Source organism: Myxocyprinus asiaticus, chromosome 41 (genome assembly GCF_019703515.2).
Source record: "Myxocyprinus asiaticus isolate MX2 ecotype Aquarium Trade chromosome 41, UBuf_Myxa_2, whole genome shotgun sequence".
Classification (NCBI taxonomy): domain Eukaryota; kingdom Metazoa; phylum Chordata; class Actinopteri; order Cypriniformes; family Catostomidae; genus Myxocyprinus; species Myxocyprinus asiaticus.
In genome coordinates, this window is record NC_059384.1 from 357,501 (window position 1) to 375,557 (window position 18,057).

At 37.2% G+C, this 18,057-nt stretch overlaps 1 protein-coding gene across 3 annotated transcripts in view; it reads right to left on the reverse strand.

Annotated features, from left to right (window-relative positions):
• Positions 1–17,546, reverse strand: part of LOC127431912 (DNA topoisomerase I, mitochondrial-like) — a 22,950-nt gene extending 5,404 nt beyond the window's left edge. The window contains exons 1-18 of one of the 3 annotated variants that reach the window (XM_051682562.1): positions 17,458–17,546; positions 16,725–16,793; positions 16,371–16,452; positions 16,247–16,293; positions 16,130–16,166; positions 15,522–15,853; positions 14,822–14,968; positions 10,122–10,237; positions 8,407–8,528; positions 8,207–8,329; positions 7,949–8,136; positions 6,778–6,922; positions 6,563–6,706; positions 4,116–4,298; positions 3,951–4,019; positions 3,647–3,761; positions 3,433–3,560; positions 2,206–2,300 (exon numbers count right to left, since the gene is read on the reverse strand). In XM_051682562.1, coding sequence (XP_051538522.1) covers positions 2,206–2,300; positions 3,433–3,560; positions 3,647–3,761; positions 3,951–4,019; positions 4,116–4,298; positions 6,563–6,706; positions 6,778–6,922; positions 7,949–8,136; positions 8,207–8,329; positions 8,407–8,528; positions 10,122–10,237; positions 14,822–14,968; positions 15,522–15,853; positions 16,130–16,166; positions 16,247–16,293; positions 16,371–16,452; positions 16,725–16,777 — 2,126 coding nt within the window. In that variant the 5' untranslated portion in view covers positions 16,778–16,793; positions 17,458–17,546. Of the gene's footprint in view, positions 1–2,205; positions 2,301–3,432; positions 3,561–3,646; positions 3,762–3,950; positions 4,020–4,115; positions 4,299–6,562; positions 6,707–6,777; positions 6,923–7,948; positions 8,137–8,206; positions 8,330–8,406; positions 8,529–10,121; positions 10,238–14,821; positions 14,969–15,521; positions 15,854–16,129; positions 16,167–16,246; positions 16,294–16,370; positions 16,453–16,724 lie in introns of all 3 variants that reach the window. The other 2 variants (XM_051682563.1, XM_051682564.1) reach the window with 2 other exon arrangements.
• Positions 17,547–18,057: the final 511 nt, after the last annotated feature.

Here is an 18,057-nt window from a genome sequence, read left to right on the forward strand (position 1 = left end):
CAAAAAAATCATACGAAGGTCCAAAAGAGAGGGGAAGCTCTCACACATTGTATAGAAAATGTCTTACAATTTTTAGTTTATTGAGAGGCCATAAAGTGCAAAGACAAAACGTTTTCTATTTACATAAATAATCAAAGAACATTGGTATGTTTTAAAGAGTGACCCTCTTTGTTCCAATCTTTTTCAGGATCCTCCGCTCATTATAGATCTAAAAATATTAGAGATTTTGTGGTTAAAGCGGACACTTTCACTCCATACAATAAGAGCAACAGAAAAATAATCTCGTTTAGGAGCCGTATAACAGACAGCGTATACAGTATAAAACAGTTTGTCACTTGTAGTTCTGAGAATGTCGTATATCACATTTCTTTTTTCTTCTTTTTTTATTTTTCTCCCAATGTGGAATGCCCAATTCCCAATGTGCTCTTAAGTCCTCATGGTGGCGTAGTGATTCGCCTCAGTCCTCAGCGTCTGAGACCGTCAACCTGCGCATCTTATCACGTGGCTTGTTGAGCGCGTTGCCATGGAGACATAGCACGTGTGGAGGCTTCACGCCACCCACCGCGGCAACCACGCTCAACTCACCACGTGCCCCACCGAGAACGAACCACATTACAGTGACCACGAGAAGGTTACCCCATGTGACTCTACCCTCCCTAGCAACCGGGCCAATTTGGTTGCTTAGAAGACCTGGTTGGAGTCACTCAGCACGCCCTGGGTTTCGAACTAGCGAATTCCAGGGGTGGTAGCCAGCGTCTTTACTCACTGAGCTACCCAGGCCCCCGTATATCACATTTCTTGTCCATGCAACAAACAATATGTGGGAAAAAACCATTAGACAAATTAGAACATGTATAATTGAGCATATGAGCGCCGTGAGAAGGGAAGATCAAAAATCTCCAATTGCATGCCACTTTTAGAAGCTGGTCACTCGGTATCTGCTTTTTTTTTCTCTTTTCTACCCAATTTGGAATGCCCAATTCCCAATGTGCTCCAAGTCCTCTTGGTGGCGTAGTGACTCACCTCAATCTGGGTGGCGGAGGACGAATCTCAGTTGCCTCCACGTCTGAGACGTCAATCCGCGCATCTTATCACGTGACTTGTTGAGCACGTTACCGTGGAGATGTAGCGTGTGGAGGCTTCATGCTATTCTCCGCGGCATCCAAGCATAACTCACCACACGCCCCACTGAGAGTGAGAACCACATTACAGCGACCACGAAGAGGTTACCCCATGTGATTCTATCCTCCCTAGCAACCGGGCCAATTTGGTTGCTTGGGGGGGGGGGATACAGAACGGATACTCCTACAGAAAGAATCCCGATGGATATTTCACTTATAATTTTACATCCTCTGGGAATGAATGAAGATTTGTCCCTCAGCTGTTCTCTATAGGATTATTATGACGCAACTCTATTTGCACATGCTTATGATTTGAATTATGGTATGCAAATATAACTATGTACAGTTCACTTTTGGAAATACATGTAGACATTTTTGAATATTGGGTGATTGTTGCACTATGCCCATGTTTTTGAATTATGCATGATCAACATTTGTATTGACATAATTGACATTTCTCGAAATATAATGTATATATGACACAAAATATAATTCCTCACTGATTTGTATGCATACAACAATTCTTCTTTGAATAATGAATATTATTGGTAAATGGTTGTGATATAATAACATAATGGGTAATTTTTGTATATGTAATTTTTATGTAATTTGTGTCTCTATCTCCTGATATATACATGTAGATTCTTGATAACTTGTTACTTTAGTAATATATGTGGATGCTGGTATACCATATAAAGAGGCAATATATGTCTATAACATTTAGCTAACATTTGTATATTTTTAAGTCAATTCTATTAAGACAAATACGGTAAATACTCCCTCTTTATAAATGGAATCAGGTGTGCTATTGTTAATGGGACACTGATGACGATGTGAATAGAAAACGTTTTGTCTTTGCACTTTTGCAATTTTTGGCCTCTCAATAAACTAAAAAATGTTAAGACTTTTTCTACACATTGTGTGCGAGCTTCCCCTGTCTTTTGGACCTTATATTTGGAGATTAAAAAATATTAAAGCAAAAAATGACTGGACTAGTGAAATTCTGATCATACCGTTGTTGCTCAACTTGCGACGCGGTCTGGCACACCTTGAGAACACGTGTGATCTAAAAATAGTCTCTTACTTCTTGGATTTGTCAGTCGGAGCATCTTTATGTGCTCTCTTCGCCGCTTTCAGCTCTTTTCGGGCTTCTTCAATTTGTTCCTTTTTCTTCTGGATCTGTAAAAACAGACAGAAGATAAGTGTAACATCACATGACCTCTGATCCATGATAGCAAACAAACAGAAAAGCATTTTATGAAATAAACCAGATCCAGAGCTATGTGGAACTGTTTCCTGTGTGTCTATTTATTCTCAGATAATGGAGGAATGGAGGTGCATTAAGCGTTCGGTGACCCCTGCGACCTCTGTGTGCTGGCGCTGCATTAACGGTGTGAGTCTGTCCTCTGGAGGTCACACTTCACATCATCAGTGTTTATTTCTAACAGCCAGCTGTCAATCATGACCCTGACCCCGCTGCTCTGCCCTGATTTTAAACCGTTTTGTTCCTGTAAAGTTACAAGCCCACCTGGAATCCAGTAACGGCTGACCGCTGAGACAGCTGAGGGCGATTCATGACCGTTAGAGAGCAGAATACTCCTCAAATGACATCTCAACTAGCTTGAGTGTTTCTGCTCTGACGGACTTATACACTCACACTCTCACGCAGACGCACGCTCGCACACACGCTCTCACACACGCTCTCACTCACACACACACACACGCTCTCTCTCACTCACACACACACACACACACACACACACACTCTCTCTCTCTCTCACACACACACACACACACACACACACGCTCTCTCTCTCTCACACGCTCTCTCTCTCACACGCACACGCACACGCACTCGCACACACACGCACTCGCACACACACGCACTCTCTCGCACTCGCGCACTCTCTCGCACTCGCGCTCTCGCACGCGCACTCGCACTCGCACACACACACTCACACTCACACACACTCTCTCTCTCACACACACACGCACTCGCGCACTCGCACTCTCGCACTCGCACTCTCGCACTCTCGCACTCGCGCTCTCGCACTCGCACTCGCGCACTCGCACTCGCACACTCGCACTCGCACACTCGCACTCGCACACTCGCACTCGCACACTCGCACTCGCACACTCGCACTCGCACACTCGCACTCGCACACTCGCACTCGCACACTCGCACTCGCACACTCGCACTCGCACACTCGCACACTCGCACTCGCACACTCTCACACTCTCACACTCTCACACTCTCACACTCTCACACTCTCACACTCGCACTCTCACACACACACACACACACACACACCTTCTCCTGCAGCAGCTGCATTGATTTCTCAAAGGTTTTGGGTGCTGCCCTCTGGTGGTTACACAGTATGGCCACAGCTCGGTTCGCACGATTATACGACAAGATCTTCTCCTCCACCGTCATGTCATCTGAAACAACAGCAAAATCAAAGAGAAGAGTCGGACAAGAGCGTGTTATGAGGGGTGTTTGAAATGGGTCAGAGGTCAGGACTGACCTGTAGTGAGTTTATTGAGTTGATCCTGCAGTGTGGTCGAAGCGTTGAAGGTTCGAAACACTTTCGCCGTCAGTCCCGTCATAGACTCATTGAGGGTTTTGTTGAGGTAGACCGTCTGAACACAACAGAGCCGTTCAAACACACATGAATCACCACATTTTAAACACTCGACTGCATTGCTGACCGCTGGGATACTTTAGTTTATGGGTAAAAGACTCAAAGACTCGTATAGCAGCAGAAAACATCATCTGATGTGTGATGTGTTGCATTCCTGCAAGACATGGTGATCTCCAAACCCACTTACTGTAATTCTGTCAAATAAATCGTCCTCTGGGTCCTTGTTGTCCATGAAAAGTTTCAAGCTTTTGAAAACCTGTGAACATTAAAATACACAGTCATATGATTCACATACACACTAGATCTCTGCTGTGTAATATTTAGTCATGTGATTATGAGCATATGCACTGACCTGTTTCTCTACTGGCACTTTGTTGTAGTAGCGAATGGAGTCTTTGCCCAGAAAGTCGAACTCGACCACATACTCCTGTCCGTCCATGTGTCTATGTAGAGTGATGTGCTCCACACGCAGAGAACAACAGCCCACCGTATCAGCAGACTCATCATCCTTCTCATTACCTGCTCTCAGGGCCAGCTGCGCACATGCACACACACGCACACGCACACGCACATGCACTTTAGAAGCTGATGCATGTAATTTTTTGATGTTCAAATACTTTGTTGTATTTCCATAAGTGTGTAAACACATAGACTCTGTGATGCTTTTAAAATATGAATGGGTGTTTCGTCAACTTTCATGTTGCAGTGGTTGATTGTTATTAACCCTTTAAGGGGTCTAGTGTTTGGTATCATTGTAAAGAAAACTTTTCACATTTTTTTATGATATAGATTATGATACATTCTGAGACTCAACCTAAGAAACCGCTGAAAAAAAATAAATAAAAATAAATAAAATAAAATCACAAAATTTAGCCAAAAGCGTACTTTGTCTTATTTTTCTGATTTGACATGATATATCTCTGGGTGTTAATAAGGTGGCTCTGAAAAACTGCTTTTGTTTTGTTTCCAATCATGTCAACTGTATCTGAGAACATTTTTGCGATGATATGACAAAGCAATCAAAAGTTATAACATTACAAACATAATTGATCATAGTGTCCAAAAACATCTCCAAACAAATAAAACATAATAATTGTACATAAGAACTAATTACACATGCAAACACAACAATGACTAAAGGTTTGCATAGCATGAAGACATGATTTTAGTAATGAGATTTCACAGAATGAGTTTCATTCTGTGTCATCTGAGTCATCATTGAGTCTGTGTCATGTATTTGGTGCCATCTCCTGGTGGTCATATGTAACATTGTGCTTCATGTGGATTATCTAATGATCTATACATCTGATTACCTTGTGTGTGGACTCATTTGAAAGATAATCACCTCCTCTAATAATAGTAATCTATAATGGTGTGTGATATTTTATATTACATTCATTTTTCGTGAAGTTATAAGCGTAAAAGCTGCATATAAGCAACACCAACATAATTGTCAAAGACATATACTTAGCTATTACTCACTATATTTTTATCTGTGAGTAAAACAAATATGACTGGTTGTATTCTACTCTTTGAGAGCTTTCCAACAACATATGACACATGGATATTTGATGAGTTTGATGTTTTTACTGATTGCAAAAACAATATGAACAATGTACATTTTTTCATAAATGATCAAAACAGAACACTTCTGATTTGTCTGCAAATTTCAAAGCACTTGTTCAGTTTTGGTCATAATGTCTACATGCATTGGAAAGTAGAGCTTCTAAACTTTCAAACGATACATATTTTGTGTTGGTCAAGACTGGAGTTATTAATATTGTGTGATGATTATTTTTTTAAGGCGAGCCTGGGCTTAAAGGGTTAAAACAAACTTTTTCCTCTCATTAAAACTGAAATGGAAACCTTTTACCAGATCTTCATTTATTCTTCGTACTTTTCAAATATCTTTTATGTACATATTTGACTGTTTTAGCCTTCAGACCCAGACTATATAAATACATTATAAAAATATTTAAAAAACTCTGATCATCTAAACAAAGTGTGAAATAAACGGAAACCATTTCAATATAAATGATTTTATCAATTTGTCAAAAATGACAACTGTCCCACAGTTAAAAATTCACGTTCTTATTGAGTATTTTTGTCTTTTAGAAACACTGAAACATTCTTAAAACAACGTGAATTCACTTGAGAAGCCAAATGACACATTTAATCTTGTTTTCATATAAATCGAACGCAATTTAGTAACATTTATGCTCACAAGACAAAACTGCTCGTCAATGGGGTGAGAAAAAAACTTGATTAAAAGGGAAAAAGTTCATTTTTCTTACAAATAGTTTTTTGACTTAAGCATAAACTTTACTAAATTGTTGAGGTCTCTGAAAACTTCTAAAGTAAATTTATCTTAAAGGATGTTAAATATTTTTACCTTAAAATAAGACAAAGATTCTCAGTAAGAAAATGTTCAAAACTTAGAAAAGTTGTTGTACTTGTTAACCAAGTGGACAAAAGTGTCAGTGAAGAGCATGAAATATGAAACAAAAAGAAAAATCAAGGGAAATATCACTTGTGAGCAGAATATTTTGATCAATCAAGCTGTAAAAAGTGTGAAAATATGATTTAATTGTGTGTATTTAGGATACATCAAATGTTAGTTATGAAATTAGCCTCAGCAAGACAAAGGAGTCGGTCATTTTATTTTAAAAGGGTTAAAAATGTCATTTCCATCAGCATCATTTTATCAGCTATGAAGAGCATTTATTCATGTTTTCAGTTTCAGTGCTTCATAAGAATTGAACCAATGACCTTCGATCTACAGGAACAAGAGCAGTTCACCTTATCAATGAAGTAGAGTGCGACTCCTCTCTGTCTGGTCTTCATCTCTCTGGACGTCCAGTCACGTCGGTACTCCTTCCTGATCGAGTCCACGCTCATCTTTAACTGACGAGCCGTTTCATACTTCTGCCAGTCCTTCTCCCCCTGAACACAAACACACGCGGTCAGTCTGGAATCTCCTGCAGTGAGATCTGGATCTGACGTGAAGATCTGACCTTGAGTTTGGAGCTGGGGTTCAGCATGATGTATTTGGGTCGTCCCTGAATGTTCTCCAGCCAGGACACCAGCCATGTGACCGTGTTGTCATGTTGAACACGCTTCCACCGGTGACCTGCAGGAGCTTCTGGGATCTTTGAGTCTCTGTGGAGAGATTACGTGAAGTTACTTGGGCTGTGATGTGATATTTTCACTATGACTTTGCTGATGAAATAAAATCTAGCAACACACTGATTTTAATGCACTTTTTATCTGCCCATCAAGAATAATAATAATAATAATAATAATAATAATTCGTTTATATAGCAAGAATACAAGATAAAAAAAATAAAAAATAAAATCTAGCAACACACTGATTTTAATGCACTTTTTAATCGCCCATTAAGTAGTAATAATAATAATAATAATAATAATAATAATTTTTGTTTATATGGCAAGAATACATGATAAAATTTTTTTTAAATAATAATAAAATAAAATCTAGCTGCACTCTGATTTTAATGCACTTTTTAATCGCCCATTAAGTAGTAATAATAATAATAATAATAATAATAATAATTTTTGTTTATATGGCAAGAATACATGATAAAAATTTTTTTAAATAATAATAAAATAAAATCTAGCTGCACTCTGATTTTAATGCACTTTTTAATCGCCCATTAAGTAGTAATAATAATAATAACAATAATTTTTGTTTATATGGCAAGAATACATGATAAAAAAAATAAAATAATAATAAAATCAATTTTAGCTACACTCTGATTTTAATGCACGTTTTATCTGCCCATTAAGTAAGAATAATAATTTTTGTTTAGCAAGCATACATGATCATAAATAAATAAATGAATAAATACATTTTATTAAGGAGTATGTCATCACTCAAAAATCTTCTCTGCTTGGCACTGTAATAAAATGTTTCAGTAAAAATATACTTTATATATAATATTGCTGTTTATTACAGAAATAATTTCTATGTATTACAATTTTCGTGCATTGTAATGAAAATGAATAATTCTTCTGTATGTTAAACAGTGCATAAAACTAGATTTTTTACAGTATTTTAATTTTGCATTAAACATTTTGAATCTCAGTGTAATGAATACTGTCAGAAGGCTGTGAAATAAAGAGATATAATTTTTAATTGAATCTGTAGCTCTCTGTTAAACTCACTTGCCGCAGTTGATGATGACGTCTTCGGGCTGGATGCGTTTCTTCAGTTTGCCCATCTTTGGGTGTTCTCCTCGCCCGCGGAACAGACCCGGCGGCTCTAGCTTGAAGTTTCCGATTTTCTCGCGGTGTCCGTCCAGCAGACAGTAGCCGTACTCCTCCGTCAGATGACTGGCCTCCTCCTTCAGGACCTGAGTGAAACACATGAAGAGCTAGTAGATAAGTCACAGATAACCTTTGAAATGAACCGTAAAAACTCACCTGCTTTTCCTCTTTGCTCATGTTCTTCCTCTCCTCCGACTTTTCTACAAAGTATTTGTGCATTTCACTGAAGTCACACTTTGAGAGCGTCTTGATCAGCTTCCTCTCATCTTTGGTCATTTCCTGAAGACAATGCAATTATATTGTGTTTATGGACTGCAGAACTATAAAGGCCGTTGAATCAGTGTTCTCATTCTCACCTCCCTCCAATCAGTGAAGAAGTTGTTCTGAAACACCTCTTTACTGGTGTACTCGTGATCCAGCATCTTAGCATAGAAGGTTGCTATTTCCTCAGTAGCAGGACTCAGTTTCACCGGCTGTCCTGAAAACACACACACACACACACATAGTTGTTGGACCATCCTGCCAAATTTGGATTCTTTATCACTTACAGTTTTTGCTGCCCACACACTTTAAGGGCAGAAAAAGAAAATCTAAATAAATACAATAGGGTTCCATTGTGGACACATTTGTTTGTGTCATATTTCAACAGCTTTGATCACAGTTACACAAATAGGATTTTCTCAAATTATAGCACCGCATTCCCAAAATTAAAGGCTTATAACTCGACAAAAACAAGGAGGATCAAGTGTTTGGTATCATTGTAAAGAAAACTTGCATAGATTATATAGATTACGATAAATTCTGAGACTCTCAGCCTAAGAATCTGCTGAAAAATCACAAACAAATTTAGCAAAATGTTCTTTTTTTCTTATTTTTCTGATTTGACATTATATATATCTGAGTGTAAATAAGGTGGCTCTGAAAAACTTTTGTTTTGTTCCCAATCAGGTCAACTCTGAGAAAATATTTGTGTTGATACGACAAAGCAATCAAAAGTTATAGCATTACAAACATAATTTATCATAGTGTCCAAAAACAACTCCAATCAAATAAAAACATAATAATTGTACATAAGAACTAATTACACATGCAAACACAACAATGACTAAAGGTTTGCATAGCATGCAGACATGATTTTAGTAATGAGATTTCACAGAATGAGTTTCATTCTGTGTCATTTGAGTCATCATTGAGTCTGTGTCATGTATTTGGCGCCATCTCCTGGTGGCCATATGTAACATTGTGCTTCATGTGGATTATCTAATGATCTATGCATCTGATTACCTTGTGTGTTGACTTGTTTGAAAGATAATCACCTCCTCTAAATAATGGTATGTGATATTTTATATTCTGTTTATTTTTGTGAAGTTACAAGCAATTAGGCAACATCTGTTCACATGAAACACGCATGTCAAAGACATATATTTAGCTATTACTCACTATATTTTTATCTGAGTAAAACAAATAGGCTGGTTGTATTCTACTCTTTGAGAGCTTTCCAACAACATATGACACATGGATATTTGATCAGTTTGATGTTTTTACTGATTACAATAATATGTACAGTGCAATTTATTTTTTTAATAAATTATCAAAACGGAACACTTCTGATTTGTCTGCAGATTTCAAAGCACTTGTTCGGTTTTAGTCATAATACCTATGTACATGCATTGTAAAGTAGAGCTTCTAAGCTTTCAAACGATATCTATTTTGTGTTGTCAAGACTGCATTTATTAACAGTTTGACGATTATGTTTCTCTCGTGGGCTCATTCGAGCTTAAAAGGGTTAATTAAATTTTGCATGTGACCTCAGAATGCTAGATGGAGAAGAATTCATCTTCAAACCCTTCAAAGAGTTAATCTTACTGTGCTGTGTGTAATGTTTTTGATTTGCACGTAATTTGGTGCACATCGTCTAGAGACCCTCTTGACAAAAGTTATCAGAAGAATTTTGATATTTTAAATCGTTAGAAGATAAGCGACTCAATTTGTTTGGTTATGTGCAATTTGATTCAATGACCAATATCTTCTTACGCCACTCAAGAAAAATTACTACACATGATGTACTTACCATCATAATAAAATGTGACATTATCTGGCAGCGGTTCATAATCTGGAGGGAAATATGGACCTTTATGTTCAAGACTACTCCATTTCTGACTGTCTGATGATTTTCCTTCCTCCCACCTGTAGATGGAAGTCAAATCAAAGTTTATTTATCAAATGCACAAAAACAACATTTGTACAATTGTTTCTACAGCTCCAGAGTGAGAAAACATATTGAATCATGTTCAGCTGAGAAGCTGAATATTAGGCTAAAAGCAGAAATGAGAGAAAATGCAATACAGCTGTGAAAATAGTGCAAAATGCCATATGATTCAATATGAACATGGCCAGTTTTCCACATATCAAACATCTATTATAGTTTACAAATTTTTTAAAAAAGCCCAATGAAAAAAAACTCATACAAAAGGGAGTTCCAAATGACCATTATTTCTCACAGTGGATGTTAAAGTCTTCGAATCGAATAGAGCATAGGGATGATCTCTTCTGAATGGAACGCACTTCATATCAATGCGCATCTGTGTGTCATAAGCATTTGTTTTCAACCAGCAACAACAGCTGCATGCTTTTCCATTCCGTCCACATCTCAAGAACGAGTTCTAGTCAAGTCATTTTTATTTGTATAGCACTTTTCACAACACACATTTTCAAAGATACTTTTATAAAAAATCATGCATTAACAGAAAATGAAACTGTAATATCTATAAAGTCTTAGAGTCATCATTGTGTAGTTTGATTAAATATGATTGTAAATTGTGTATAAAAATAAGTAATTAAATAATAATTGTATTTAGACCCCCAGTGAGCAAGCTGAAGGCGACTTTGGTAAGAAACACAAAACTCCATAAGATGTTGGTTAATGGAGAAAAATAACCTTGATGAATATAATGCCAATATTACTTATGTATAGTGAAAGTCATGGTTTAAGATTAGTAAACTAATTAAGTGTTAAGGGTCAGTGTTTAAACAAAGATTCAGTATGAACTGTAAGATTAATGACTAATGTCTTTGAAGTTCATCCTGGATTAACTGCAGAAGTTCACATAGATGCATTGTCACTTTGTTAGTTGGCTGATGAAGAGTTTTGTTGGCAATTAATTGATAGTCTGTATATTCCATTATAAGAGTGTAGTCCATCAATAGACAAAGGTGATGCAGGCAGAGATCAGTGAGGTGCATCGCAGTTCAACCGGCGGGTCATTTCGGTGAGGTCTATCCTAAATTTAAGGTTCAGGCAGTGGCATATGAAGTATCCCATGTCTTACAGTTGCAGTCGGCATCAGTTCATCCTCTGAAGTCCATCGTAAAAGACTGAAGTGATGTCTGGCTGGCACCGGCTACATTTAAGAGACAAGTAGCAGTGGAGTCCGATACAAAGCAGGAATGGAGCTGGATCTGACCGGCTCTGGTAATCTCGGGATATGAATCCCCCCCAAATAGAATAATATTAGCGTAGATGCCATTCAATTCATTGCAGAGTAATAGATCATGATAGATGTTTCAGGTTCTGGCAGACCTAACAACAGCAGCCTAATTGTGAGTTGATGCCAACTGAACCAATTGAAGTTTATTTATTGATCTTGCTGGACATCCTCCCAGTAATGCATTACAATAATCTAGTCTTGAGGTCATGAACACATGAATTAGTTTTTCAGCATCAGCAACAGAGAGCATGTGTCGTAATTTAGCAATATTTCTGAGGTGGAAGAATGCTGTTCTACAAACATTGGAAATTAGACTTTCAAAGGACAGATTGGTATCAAATAATAACACCTAAGTTCTTCACTGTAGAAGACGATGTAACAGTACATCCATCGGGAGTCAAATTATATTTTAGCAGCTTATTTTTAGAGGTTTTTGGTCTAATAATTAGTATCTCTGATTTGTCAGAATTGAGTACAAGGAAATTTCTGGCCATCCAATCTTTGATTTCACTGATACACTCTGCTAATTTGGAGAATTGTGAAATTTCATCGGGTTTCGAAGAAATATAAAGTTGGGTATCGTCAGCATAACAGTGGAAACATATTCCATGATTCCTGATCATTTCATCCAGGGGAAGCATGTATAAGGAGAAAAGCAGAGGCCCTAAAACTGATCCCTGTGGCACTCCATACTTTTGTTTGATTTGACAATTCCTCGTTTACACAGACAAAGTGGTAGCGGTCTGATAAACAGGACCTAAACCATGCTAATGCAAGTCCACAAATGCCAACATAATTCTCCAGCCTATTCAAGAGAATGTCGAGATCTATCGTGTCGAAGGCAGCACTAAGATCTAAAAGCACTAGAAGAGAAATGCAGCCGTGATCAGATGATAAGAGCAAGTCATTTATAACTCTGATAAGTGCAGTCTCTGTACTGTGATGGGGCATAAATCCTGACTGAAATTCTTCATATATACTATTTCTCTGTAGAAATGAACCTAGTTGGGAGGACACAACCTTTTCTAGTTTTGACATAAATGGGAGATTTGAAATCGGTCTATAATTAGCCAATTCTCCAGGATCAAGTTGTGGCTTCTTAATAAGCGGTTTGATAACTGCCATTTTAAAGTTTCTTGGGACATGTCCTAAGGAGAGCGAGGAGTTAATAATATTAAGAAGAGGTTCTGAGATTATAAGGAATACCTCTTTTAAGAACTTAGTTGGTATTGGATCTAACATTCATGTTGTTGCTTTTGATGTTTCGATAAGTTTTGTTAGCTCTTCATGACCTATGACAGCGAAGGATTGAAGTTGCTCGTGAGCAAAATTATGAGATACTGTTTTCTGAGGTACTGTGACAGATGATTGCATAATATAAATTTTTTTCTGATTATTTCAATTTTATCAGTAAAGAAATTCATGAAGTCATTACTATTGTGCTGTGACGGAATATCTGGTCCAGTTGAGTCTTTATTCCTAACCAATTTAGCCACAGTACTGAATAAACACCTAGGATTGTTGTGGTTATTTTGTATGAGTTTGCTAAAATATGCTGACCTGGCAGCTTTTAGTGCCTGTCTGCAGCTACAGACCATGCACCGCAAAATACCTCTAATTTTGTATTCTTCCACTTGCACTCCATTTTCGGAGTTGTTCTCTTGAGAGCATGAGTGTGATCATTGTACCACGGTGCAGGGCTTTTTTCTTTAATCGAAGGGGGCGACACTATCAAGAGTGCTAGAGAAGACTGTATTTATATTTTCTGTTATTTCGTCAAGTTCTTCTAGACTTTGTGGCTTACTGAGTGTATGAGATAGATCTGGAAGATTATTAGTGAAGCTATCTTTAGTGCTCAAAAGAATAGTTAGCGCGGTGTAGATAGAGTGACGATAGCTGATCGCAGCATACAAGAGATGAGGTAATGATCTGAGATGTCATCGCTCTGCTGTAGAATTTCTATATTATCAACATCAACTCCATATGACAATTAAATCTAGCGTATGATTATAGCGATGAGTTGGTCCTGTCACATTTTGTCTGACTCCAAACGAGTTGAGAATATCGATAAATGCTAATCCCAATGTGTCATTTTCATTATCTATGTGAATGTCAAAGTCAGCAAGTAACTATTAGATCTGATAGAAAATTTGCAAATTCACCAAGGAAATCAGAATACGGACCGGGTGATCTATATACTGTAGCAAGGGTAAAAGACGACACATTAAGCATTATTAGTTGAAAAGACTTAAACTTATATCCTGTCCTCTGAGTAACACCAAAAACTTCACTGTAAATTGCAGCAACACCTCCTCCTCGACCCTTCAGACGAGGCTCATGTTTATAACAATAACCTGAGGGAGTAGATTCATTTAAACTAATATATTCATCCGGTTTAAACCAGGTTTCAGTCAAACAGAGTGCATCCAAACTATGATCTGTAATAATTTCATTTGCAATTAGTACTTTGATAGAAAGAGTTCTAATGTTTAGTAGCCCTACCTTTATATGATGTTTATCTTCAATTGTTTTGTTTTTTTCAAGTTTGACCTTAATCACATTTTTTCTAAATGATTGTCTATAAATCCTATGCTATTCTCCAGACACCTTTAATCTACTATAAACCTCGTCACCATGACAATCAGGGAGGGGGCCAGAGCATATTACAGTGTCTGACATCGTTATTGCAAGTTCACACACCTCTTTAATATTATCTATAGTGATCTCCGACTGGCAAAGCCGGACATCGTTAATGCCAACATGAATAACGGTTTTAGAAAATCTACGTTTAGCATTAACCAGCACTTGTAAATTTTATCTGATGTCAGACGCTTGAGCCCCGGAAATGCATTTAACGATGGTGGCTGGAGTCTCTCTTTCCACATTCATTACAATAGAATCACCAATTCTGGGTGCATCACTGAGTGGGGTGAATCAATAGGAAACCCTAACAGGAACGATAGAGTGGTGTCGCTTTGCTGAATGAGTATGCCACTGAGACGTCACCCAAACGCCCTGCTGCGGGGGCTCTACAGCCGGAACCAAAGTGTGTGTGTTGCTCGCTGTACTATCTGCATCCGAAACAGTATCTACCAGCTTCTCTTTCTCACTGACCTCCACTAGCGTTCGGATGCGTGTCTCTAACTCATTAACCTGCTCCGTCAGCCTGACTAATTCCTTTCATTTATCACATGAAAATGCCTCACTGCTGATGGAAGAAGCTATAGTAAACATGTGGCATGCAATGCAGGAAGCAAAAATATGGGTGGATGCCATGACTTACCGCAATTGTTTGTTGTTGTTGGATGTTCCTGAGCGGTGAGGGTTTGAGATCGACGTGAACTGTTTGTTGTTATGGTTTCTGTTGATAAGCGGTGCTTTGAGATCGATGCAATAATCCGTGTAACACAGAGGAGAAAACAGGTGCATGCTGCAAAATGCAGCAGTTGAATCGCGATAAAATTAGAAAGCGGATGCACGCAGAAAAATGCACGCAGTTGAATCGCAACAGAATAAAAAGGGAAAACCTGATGCACACTGAAAAATGGCAGATATTAAAGATTAAAAGCTGAAAACAGATAGATAAGTAAAGCTAAAAAGCTAGTAGGCTACAAACGCAGACTCGAGCTAGGCACCAGCAGCAATAGGAGTTCTACATTCATTTTTGATTGAGATCAAAATAATAAATTAATTACAATTAAATTGCTTAAGCTTCTCATTTGTAGGTCGCTTGATCTGTAAATATAGCAATTAAAAAATTATTTACATATTTAAAAAAAAATTATTTTGAATATTTTAAATAAAATTAATTTAAAGTGATTTTTTTTATATTTTAACTTACACTTTGAAATACAAATGCTGTAAATTATTAAAAATGTCAAAATTAATATTTTAGTGTGCAGAGACAGCTGCTTTGAAACTATGTGTGTTGTGCAAAATGCTATACAAATAAAAATGACTTGAGTTGAATCATTAAAGACTACCTGAAGGAAAGCAGTCCGAGGACATACCATTTCCACTTATCAGGCTCCTCGTCTTTCTTGACATCTTTCTTCACCTTTTCTTTCTTCTTGTCCTCGTCCGTGTCTCTCTTGATCTTTTTCTTCTTCTCTGATTTGTCATGTTCAGAACTTTTTCTTTTCCTCACAGACTCTTGATGTTTATCTCGTGTGTCGTCTTTCTCTTCGGTCTTTTCATCTTTCACTTTCTTCTTTTTAATCTTGACAGGTGGACTGACCCGAGTGATGCCCGCTGACTCACAGTTGGTGTCCCGCTTTACTGTCACCTCAGACACACAATCATGACCATTATCCTCCTGTACAAACATCAACAATAATCTCAGGAGTTCTGACAGATCTTCCCATCATCTGTCTGAATAATTAAAGGGTTCAAAGTGAAATGCAATGAATCACACAAGTGAAATAAAATAAACATCACACAACGTGACATGTTCTGCTGTAGCATCCAGCTGGCATCCATTTCCAAGAACAAAAGTATATTATTTTCCTGCTTACCTCACACAAATAAAAGACATTTCAGTGTATTCAAAAGTCATCTAGAATGAAAATAAAACTACATCATGAGGTCTCACCACATCCATGTCATGATCTCTTGATTCACATTTCACACTGCAGCAAAAACACATGAATATGAGACTACTGAGACAGAACTTCATCACCTAAACGAGAGAAGAATATTCCAGACAAACCTGATATGTACAGACTGAGCTTCTCCTGATGACAGGGAGTGTTTCATCTAGTAATAACACAGACTAATTTAGATTTGAATCACATTCAGTCTTCATTAATGAACTTCTGTCTTGATGTTTTTACCTTTGAGGAGGATTTGTGCTTTCCATTCCGCTTCGAGTCCTTTTCTCTCTCTTTAGAAGAACGCTTGGATTTCTTCTTCTCTCTTGACACACACAGAAGATTCAAAATTAAATATATGCACAATATTAAGCTCACAAGCTAAAAAAAATATTTTGGCCTATTTTTAAGATTTACACATTTCAATTTCAAAACAAAAGTCATCAATTTGTGTAATGTTTAATAAAATATTATTATAAATATTATAATGTTTCTTAATTTTCTTATATTAAAGATTTCTCAAAATGCATAAATCTTAAAAAAATAAAAATCTTTGAGTGTATTATGAAAAGACATTATGACATGTCTGTTTCTGACCTTTTCTCATGTTTTTTACTGCTCTTGTCATGTCCTTCTTTACCAAGTTTCATCCTGTGTCCAGTATTTCTGTGGAACACAAAATATTGTTTTACCTGATGAGAGAAACTAAATCACTGACGTAAAGTGACGTAATATTCCTGAGATTAAGTGAACTGTATTCAGCATGTGATTCAAACATAAGAGGACCCTCTTCATGTAGAATAAAACCACTTTTATAAGGTTACTGGTATGACTGGCACATTAAGAAAGCACAAATGTGTGTTCCAGTGAGACACTTACAATGGAAGTCAATGGGGTCAATCTGTAAACATTAAAATACTCACTGTTTCAGAAGTATAGACACAAGACATAAACAATATGTGTGTTAACATGATTTTACTGTGATTAAATCACTTACTAATCACATCTGTGTGAAGTTATAGATAATTTTACAACTTTGTTACCATGACGACATAACACAACCATAAACAACTGTAAAAATGATGATTTAAACCACTTTACAGCTCAAATAATAATTTAACAGAATTAATTTAAGTGCTTTTATAAAATTATAAGCTTCACATTTCTGTCTTTAACCCTCCTATTGTGTTCGGGTCACTTCTGACCCGAGAGAGGTACATAATCATTTTTAAATACCACAGTTTTAGTACAGGAACCAAACTTTGGGACTGCATTTTTTTTTTCTTCAGATTTTTAAATAAAATTGTTTAAGAGATTGTTAGTAAAATACGGTTTGGATTCTTTATTCTGCCTTCTTCGCAGTCACTCTTCGATCAGGAGATGAATTCACCGGTGGGAAGAAATACACGGACACAGAATGTCACAAGCAGTTCTTCGATTTATTAAAAGCAAGCAAGGGGTGTATAATGGTTCTTGTCACACAAGGCTGGTTACACCCCCCCCCAGTCCCCATATATGGGGTTGTTTCCTCTCGTTTACAGAAGTACATTCTTGTCAAGTACATTTTGTGCTCAAGACAGTGCCGAAAACATACAAAGCAGATAAGCAAGCATCAGCATAAAAAGGTCACATTGTTCCATCTGAGCCTTATTTCTCACAGAGATATAACCATTTAAAAAAAACAGTTACATCTTTTTGACCCGGGCTTCAGTTGTGGCTTTACACATGATATGTCCATTTTTTTATAAATATTTACTTAAACACTTCACTTACATTTAACTTCTTTCTCAAACTCTCTCACACACTTTTTTGTCTCTTACTGGGACTGCACACACACACATACAGACAGACACACTCAGACAGACAGACAGACAGACACATTCCTGTAGAAAACACACACACACACACACACACACACATACAGACAGAC